This window comes from Drosophila subpulchrella, chromosome 2R, assembly GCF_014743375.2.
Source record: "Drosophila subpulchrella strain 33 F10 #4 breed RU33 chromosome 2R, RU_Dsub_v1.1 Primary Assembly, whole genome shotgun sequence".
Lineage (NCBI taxonomy): Eukaryota > Metazoa > Arthropoda > Insecta > Diptera > Drosophilidae > Drosophila > Drosophila subpulchrella.
This window is the reverse complement of record NC_050611.1, coordinates 18,442,604-18,450,474: the sequence shown is the minus strand read 5'-3', so window position 1 is coordinate 18,450,474 and position 7,871 is coordinate 18,442,604. Positions and strand designations below refer to the sequence as shown.

The window sequence follows — 7,871 nt, the reverse complement described above, 5'->3', positions numbered from 1 at the left end:
TCTTTTAAATTTTTAAGCTCCGTTAGAGAATCATTTTCGGCTAGGTTCTGATTGACGGATTTTAAACTACCAGTTTACATGTTCAAAATCAGTTCAAAGTATTCAAAACTTGCAAATGATCTGTTAAATTAGGATTGCCTTATTGCAAAATCTTAAATATTTTGTTAGGGTGTGTCCCCTTACTTTATTATTTGTACGTTAAAACAAAGAGAAACGTGTATACTTTGGTCTTGTGTAATTTTAGCGTTCCTAGTTCAGTTTCTTTTCCTCCTTGAGCTCCTTGAGGCGATTTAGCCGCTGGAGCAGAGTGGGATGAGAGTGATTCCAGGTGGAGTACAACCAATCATATACGGGGAAGCCAAGGTTGTCCACGTTTAGTTTGATAAGAGCCTGACCCAACTGCTCAGCGAATCCCAGCTTGAAAGCGAACTCATCAGCCTGGTACTCAAATCGTCGCGACAGGATCGTCAAGGCGAAATTCATTAGGGCGTTATACGGGGCCAGGACATAGGTAAAAACGATCAGCAGCCCCACGAGAATGGGACGAGTGCCCGGTTGGAAGCCCATGGCCACGTAGAAAGGTGGATATTTGAAGACATTGCCAAAGACCAGGAACATCAAGAAGAGATGAACCTGCATGATAATGATGTTCTTGGTGACGTGTCCCAGTTTCCAGTGCCCCAGTTCGTGTCCCAAGACAGCCAACACCTCCTCGTCGGTGCAGCCCTTTCCCTTTTCCTCCTCAAGCAGCTCAGAGTCGTCGGGTTTACCTTTGTTTAACAACAGCGTGTCGAAGAGCACAATCCTTTTCGAGTTCCAGAGGCCGTAGAAGTAGGCATTGCTGTGCGAGGAGCGCTTGGATCCCTCCACAACGAACAGCTTGGTAAGCGGAAACTTAAGCGAGGCTGCTAGATCTTCGATGGACTGCCTCAACACACCCTTCTCCAAAGGAGTATACTTGTCGAACAGGGGAGCAATGAAAATCGGATACAATGTGAGCAGAACCAGCGAGATAACGCCGGTGAAGATCCACAACCAAATGAAGAAATTGTCTCCGCCGCGCTGGACAATAAAGATAATGGCGGCCGTAATGGGAATCATGAGGACCTGGGTAACAAGGAAGCCCTTGAGCTGATCCCAAGCAAAGAATCGCGCAGTCTGCTTGTTGAATCCGTGTGTCTCCTCCAACACAAAGATCTTGTAAATCTTGAAGGGCAGTCCCTTGAATGTGCTCAGGATATTCGAGATCAGAACGAAGAAGCAGCTGACGATGATCTCGTTCTTGGAGTCCCAATTGAGCTTGTCCACCACCTCGACGGACAGCTGCCAGAGCAGGGCGATCAGACCGATGTAAAGCTCCAGGCAGAGCAGGCCCACGTCCATGACCACAGCCTTGAAGATGCCGAAATTCTCCTGATCAAGGCCATACTTCCGCGCCTTATGGAAGGTATCCTCGCCCATGTGTGACGTCAACTCGGCGGGCACCTTCAGTGCGGTGCGGTACACTTTCACCTGGCGATGGATGAAGGGGGAAATGCATTTAATTGGGGGCAAACAATCCGCGCAGCCAATTAACATTTGCGACTCTAATTATATCATTCGCGATTCCGCATTGATAAAATTCCTCGGCAAATGTCGCCATCTCGCTTTAACAAGCCGGCAACAGGGAAAAACTCACCTGGCGCAGCGATATGTAGATCTCCAGGGCATTCTCAATGACAACCAAGAGCAAAATGCTCAGCAGCACGGTTTCTGCGTCCAATTCCGACATATTTAAATGCTATTTCATTAAAAACTAATAAAACTGGAATTTTATGTTACAATCGTTTCGTGACGAACCTCTAGTATGACCGTCGCGCGGCCGTTAAAATATATCACGACGCAAGCGATTTGACAGATCTGGCAACGCCGACTGCAAGGGAATCAAAACAAAATAGAAATAAAGATGTTATTCCTGCGGCGATTTTATAGCAAATCAGGACGTATAGCCCAAATATATAGGTCTCATAAGCCAGGGGACTCTTTGAGCATACAGGTAGGCTCCATAACTAACAGTCTAAATCCATTGTCCATTCAAAAAATATAATTTTCAACTAGGGCTGGATCAAAAATGTTCGCCGGCTGAAGAATAACACATTTTTGGACATTAATGATGGATCCACGAGCAGTAGGTTCCAGGTGGTGGTGCCTCGGACGCCGGAAAACCAGCACTTGGCTCCGGGCAGCGTCATTTCGGCGGTGGGTCAAGTCCAAGTGTCCCCAAACGGCAGCTTTGAGTTGCATGCGGATCGGGTGGAAATGTTGGGTAACTATGGTAGTCCCAAGATTAAGGAACAGGAACCCTTTAAAGCCACATCTCCTTCCCCCAGCTGAAGGACACCTGCAGGAGGGCTATCCATTTAGCCCCAAGCAGAAACATCCACCGGAATATGTCCGCGAGCATTTGCATCTTCGATCCCGCGTTGATTTCGTGGCCGCCCAGATGAGGGTCAGGCACAAGGCCCAGAAGGCCATCCACGACTACATGGATGAGCTGGACTTCGTGCAGATCAACACTCCCCTGCTGACCACCAACGATTGCGAGGGAGCGGGAGAAGTATTCCGGGTGCAACCGGACTCGGAAGCTCTGCTCAAGCAGATGGCCAGACCGAATGTTCCCCTGGAGCAGAGCTACTTCGATGACAAGGTTTTCCTCAGCGTCTCCGGGCAACTGCATCTAGAGGCCATGACCTACGGCCTGGGCAACACATACACCCTCTCACCAGCCTTCCGAGCTGAGAACTCCAAGTCGCCACTGCATTTAGCCGAGTTCTACATGTTTGAAGCGGAACTGGCCCATTTGGAGGAATTGGAAAAGTTGGCGCGGTTCATTGAACAGATGCTTAAGTCGGTGACAAACCGCCTGCTGGAAACGAGCTCCGAGGATCTTAATTTCTGTCAGAGGAACTCAAACTCCAGCTCTGATCTGCCTTGGTTGCAAGTTCCCTGGAAGATAATGAGTTACGATGAAGCCCTGCAAGTCCTACAGGAAAATAAGGATAGCCTGAAGACTCCCATAAGCCTGGATGAGGGCTTCTCCAAGGACCAGGAACTGTTCCTAGTCGCTCACTGTGCTGCTCCCGTATTCGTTGTGGATTGGCCTGCGCAGCAAAAACCCTTCTACATGAAAGTCTCCCGCACGAATCCCAGTCGAGTCCATGCCCTGGATCTCCTGATGCCAGCTGTTGGAGAACTATGTGGTGGTAGCCTGCGTGAAAGTGACCCAGCGATATTAAAAGCCCATCCGCAACTGCCAAAGGATTTGTCCTGGTATGTTGACCTGCGAAAGTATGGAGGAATTCCAACTGGAGGATTCGGCATGGGCTTTGAGCGTTACTTGCAGCTGATAACGGGCGTTAAGAACATCAGAGATGTGATACCTTTTCCAAGGTATCCGCACAGCTGCAAGATGTGATTCGTTAAAGGTGTAAAATATGTGGGTTTATTATGTTTGAAAGTGTAATAAATGTATATTACTCAAGACAATATTTTCAATCATAAACATTAGGAAATTGTAAGTGGGGTCTACGTAAAATTGGTTACTTTACTACGAACATAATTTTCGGTGCTCTGTAATCTCTCAGGCCAGCTAATAAGCCTCTATAGCTGCCCCAACATGGGCTTGCGACCTGGCCAGGCCTCCTTGGCGTATTTCTTTTTCTGCGGACACAGGGCGTCGCCCTCTCCACTGGAGTCATGCGGATCCTCGCCATAGCGACGCACTGAAAAAGCAAGATAGGCAATCAGTCGAGAACTTGGTGGGGAATAATCGCCGGAACCATTACCATTTGCATTAGCCACAGCCAACTTTTGGGCCAATGTCGAGGTGGGCTCCACGGCCTCATCGAAGACGGGCAACACCTCGGGCGCGGGATTTGGCAGCAGCAGGCCCAACTTGGAACCGATGCTCAGGGGAGAGATGGGCTCTAGATCACCCTTGCCATGAGTTTCGGCCGGAAGGCCTTGATATAGTGAATTAGTCGGCGAGTGAGGCACTGCATTGGGCGGAGGCATTTCCCTGTGCTGCTGCTGCTGGTGCTTCATGTCCGCCAGGCTCTGCTGGAACAATTGATGAACATGTGCGGCATTGGCACTAGCCAGGCTGCTGCCCGAATGGATGCCCATGTGGTTGACATCGTAGCGGGCCCTTTTGGCGGGCACCACAGTGGTTTGTACCAGGTTCCTGAAGCGCCCCACATTGGGATCCACATCCTCGGGGTTGATGACAATCTCCTCGTCGTTAAATGTGACATTCCGGATGCGCCGACCCTGCTTCAGGGCGTTCTGTTTTCGCATGTTGGTGTCATCATCGATGCCCAGCATAGAGATGCGTCGGTTGTGGGCCGTGTTGTACTCCGTGAGATTCTGGAGGGGAATGGATGGTTACTTAGCATGGAAAGGACCTTCTACTGCAGACTTAACGCACATCAAGTTCGGTTTGGCTTTCGGGAAGACCCAGCAGAGCTCCATCGCTGGTTTCACTGAGCGGCAGGTCCTCCATGATGTTGCTGTGGTGGCCAGAGGGTCGTTCCCTGAGTATGTAGTTCCGGGTGGAAGCCCCAAAGTGAAAGGTGCTGTTGATCTGCAGTTGTGTGGGCTTGTGCGCCTCCAGTCTGAGGGTTCCAATGAAGGTGCCATGGGCTGGAGGAGATGACAAGTGGGTTAAGATGGTTAGATACCCCTTATCCAGATTTCAGCACTTACTGGAGCCCAGATCCACGAGGTAGGCTATGTTGAGGTGCTTGTGGTACACAAATGCCGAGTGGACCCGCGAACAGGAGGCGTGGTCAATGCAGAAGTCGTTCATCTGGCTGTTGCGGCCGAATAAGTAGCATCTTTTCTCATCGACCATCAGTTTCTGGACTAGTTTCTCGTCCTTCAGCACATCCAGATGCAACCCAGTGGGCGGTTTGCCGGCCCTAAAAAGAGCAAATATTACTTGCTTGTGGGGGAACACAATTCCTGCCGTTATTAACCAACCAACTGGGGATGTCGTAGCTGCTGGCCATGCGAATAGATTTAGTTAATTCGTGTTGAAAGTCGGTTAAACCCGAATTTGTTTATTTTTATGAAAAATCCTTGCCCACCGGCCAGTGTGTACACAAATATGGTCAAATATTGCGTCCAATACGATAGTATCGATAGCCGAAGTAGCTATAAACGGGATATTCCTCTTTTTTAATTGCTAAAAATAGGGGTATTCTCATTGTTTGATATTATTTTAATTAGTTATATATTTATAACATTTAATTAGATCAGGTTCAGAAAAATCAAAAATAACAGAAAAAAAATTATTTAAATGTTTTAAATAATATTTAAGACTTGTTTAAGACTTAAAAACCAAAACGCAATTAAAAGTAGCAATCAAATATTTTAGCATTCTACTCAAAGATTCAGAATGACTTATTCTGTATTTATTATAATTATATATAACCTTTGTTCATTAAAAAATAATAAATTAATAAGAAAATTGAAAAGAACTAGCTCGATAGTGAAACACCACCGATCATTCCAACTGCCATAATGTTATCGATAAGTAAGCCGTTCTGGCTGGTGTATTTGAATGATCGCGGTACGGTCATACCTTTCAAACGCAACGGACGGAGAAATAAACATAAATAACGACAGCTGAGAATTCTAAAAATAATATAGGCAACTACCACTAGTTAATCCAATTAAGGCGGCTTAATTAATTACTGCTTAAAAAACGAATGTTACATAAATGAAAGTAGCGTGTGCAAGTAGCCCTATCGCTTTGTTTTTTAATGCTGTCGCATCCGGAAACCTGTTTTGGATGCCCGTGAAATCATCGATTGCCACCTTGTGACGACGTCTATAGCCAAAAGTATTAATCATAGATAATTGACGGACGGAAAATGGTTACGACTTCGGTGATTGCCGACCTGTGCATCTTCCTGCTGACCTGGAACGTGGGCACCCACTCGCCGCGGGAACAGGACCTCAACTCCCTGCTGTCCCTCAATGGGAACACCACCTGTCCGGACAACCAGCTGCCTGACATATATGTGATTGGTTTCCAGGAGGTGAGCACCACTCAGGTGCTGAAGATCTTCCAGGACGATCCGTGGGTGCTGAAGATCGCCGGCGCCCTGCAGGACCACCAGTTCGTCAAGGTGGACTCCAAGCAGCTGCAGGGCATCCTCATTACCATGTTTGCCCAGCACAAGCACATTCCGCACATGAAAAACATCGAATCGGAGGCCACGCGCACTGGTCTAGGTGGTCTGTGGGGCAACAAGGGAGCAGTGAGCATCCGGCTCTCCCTCTACGGAACGGGCGTAGCTTTCGTCTGCTCCCACTTGGCGGCCCATGATGATAAGCTCAAGGAGCGCATCGAGGACTACCACCAGATAGTCGATAACCACAAGTACAACGCGGAGGGATATCGCCGGATCTTCGACCACGACTTTGTCTTCTGGTTCGGTGATCTCAATTTCCGCCTCTCCGGGGAGATGTCCGCCTGGGATGTGCGCACGGATGTGGAGAACATGCGCTATGAGGATCTGCTCAAGCTGGACCAGTTGAACCTGCTGCGGGAGAAGGGCAGCGCCTTTAGCCTGCTGGAGGAGCAGCAGCCCGACTTTGCTCCCACTTTTAAGGTAATTAGTAAATCTTTGACATTATTAGCTCAAAGATAGTAGGGTTTGCCAACCTAGACCTTTTTTTTTATCTCAAATTCAATTATATCATATTAGATATCATACATGAATTGGTAATAAATTTCCTTTGCACACAAAAATTTATAAGCTGTCCAAATTTTATAATTTTCGTCTGAAAACATATTACTCATGCCTATTTTAAATTTAATTATATAACAATAATCTCATCCGCTAGTGCTATTTTAACTTCGTTAGGGAATTCACAAAAACGTTGATTCGCTGGGGATTCCCCTTAGTTAAAATTCCTTAGTTAAAATTGCCTTTGGTTGTCAATCAAAGCCAGCAAAATATTTTTTTTGGAGCTAACTTGAGTGCCAAATGCTCGACAATAATTAAGAAATCAATTTAGTTCCCCTTATCTCAAGTACCCATTTAATGACAAATTGATTTCCCTGCAGTTCGTGGAGGGCACCAACGACTACAACTTGAAGCGACGACCTGCCTGGTGCGATAGGATTTTGCATCGCGTGCAAAGCAACATTTATCCGGGCATTACCCTCAGTGCCAACCAGCTGTCTTATCAGTCTCACATGGACTACATGCTCTCCGACCACAAGCCCGTATCGGCCACGTTCAGCTACAAGGTCGACGCAGCCAATCGGACCTTCACCGATGAGGAGCTGCACGAGATGACGCACGGAGCTGCTACATCTCCCACCGCGCCAAATGTTAGTCTAACCTTCGCTTTTGCTGTGCTTGTAGCTCTGTCCTGTACTCAACTTTGATTTCGCTTCTTTTGTAGTTATTTAACGCTGAACTAGAGCAATGGTAGCGCCGCCATGACGTCACTTAATTGTATAATTATAAATCTCTTTGCATGCTTTTGCGTAGAATCGATCTATAGTCGAGTTATAGAGTAATCAAAAGACTTCCTTGCAGAAGGAACCAGAGAAACGAAAATAATATCAAGTACAATGTGATGGAATCTCGCTAATATAGCAATCCTATAAGCAATTCTCAAGTGATCCAATACACGTATCTAAACTCATAGTATCAGTCAATTAAGATGAGATTCTGTTAAAGTTTGATTATTTTAAATAAAATGTATTTTTGTACAAAAACCTGTTGATCGAATAAATAAATCTGTTGACTCTCGAAGTGATTCATATTTTGTTTTATTTTAAAACTGAATTCTAGGAAGATGCCAAATTT

At 46.6% G+C, this 7,871-nt stretch overlaps 4 protein-coding genes across 6 annotated transcripts; 2 read left to right on the top strand and 2 right to left on the bottom strand.

Annotated features, from left to right (window-relative positions):
* Positions 1 to 152: 152 nt before the first annotated feature.
* Positions 153 to 1,865, bottom strand: LOC119551990 (CAAX prenyl protease 1 homolog). The gene is made up of 2 exons (XM_037861711.1): positions 1,679 to 1,865; positions 153 to 1,512 (listed from the first exon to the last, which is right to left on the bottom strand). The coding sequence occupies exons 1-2, from the start codon at positions 1,769 to 1,771 to the stop codon at positions 250 to 252; spliced, it is 1,356 nt and encodes a 451-aa protein (XP_037717639.1). The 5' UTR covers positions 1,772 to 1,865; the 3' UTR covers positions 153 to 249.
* Positions 1,866 to 1,885: 20 nt separating this feature from the next.
* LOC119551988 (probable asparagine--tRNA ligase, mitochondrial) lies at positions 1,886 to 3,510 on the top strand. Its single transcript, XM_037861709.1, has 3 exons — positions 1,886 to 2,035; positions 2,098 to 2,305; positions 2,370 to 3,510. Exons 1-3 carry the CDS (start codon positions 1,946 to 1,948, stop codon positions 3,452 to 3,454), a joined length of 1,383 nt encoding a protein of 460 aa, XP_037717637.1. The 5' UTR covers positions 1,886 to 1,945; the 3' UTR covers positions 3,455 to 3,510.
* Positions 3,459 to 5,156, bottom strand: LOC119551993 (nuclear inhibitor of protein phosphatase 1). The gene is made up of 5 exons (XM_037861713.1): positions 5,020 to 5,156; positions 4,744 to 4,958; positions 4,466 to 4,680; positions 3,825 to 4,404; positions 3,459 to 3,761 (listed from the first exon to the last, which is right to left on the bottom strand). The coding sequence occupies exons 1-5, from the start codon at positions 5,046 to 5,048 to the stop codon at positions 3,640 to 3,642; spliced, it is 1,161 nt and encodes a 386-aa protein (XP_037717641.1). The 5' UTR covers positions 5,049 to 5,156; the 3' UTR covers positions 3,459 to 3,639.
* A 446-nt stretch (positions 5,157 to 5,602) lies between these two features.
* On the top strand, positions 5,603 to 7,821 carry LOC119549026 (phosphatidylinositol 4,5-bisphosphate 5-phosphatase A). 3 transcript variants are annotated; one of them, XM_037856709.1, is made up of 3 exons: positions 5,603 to 6,659; positions 7,118 to 7,387; positions 7,599 to 7,821. In XM_037856709.1, exons 1-3 carry the CDS (start codon positions 5,916 to 5,918, stop codon positions 7,620 to 7,622), a joined length of 1,038 nt encoding a protein of 345 aa, XP_037712637.1. In that variant the 5' UTR covers positions 5,603 to 5,915; the 3' UTR covers positions 7,623 to 7,821. The 3 variants fall into 3 exon arrangements, with proteins under 3 accessions (XP_037712637.1, XP_037712635.1, XP_037712634.1); XM_037856707.1 differs by having other exon boundaries at positions 7,462 to 7,821; XM_037856706.1 differs by having other exon boundaries at positions 7,118 to 7,821.
* The last annotated feature ends 50 nt before the right edge of the window (positions 7,822 to 7,871 follow it).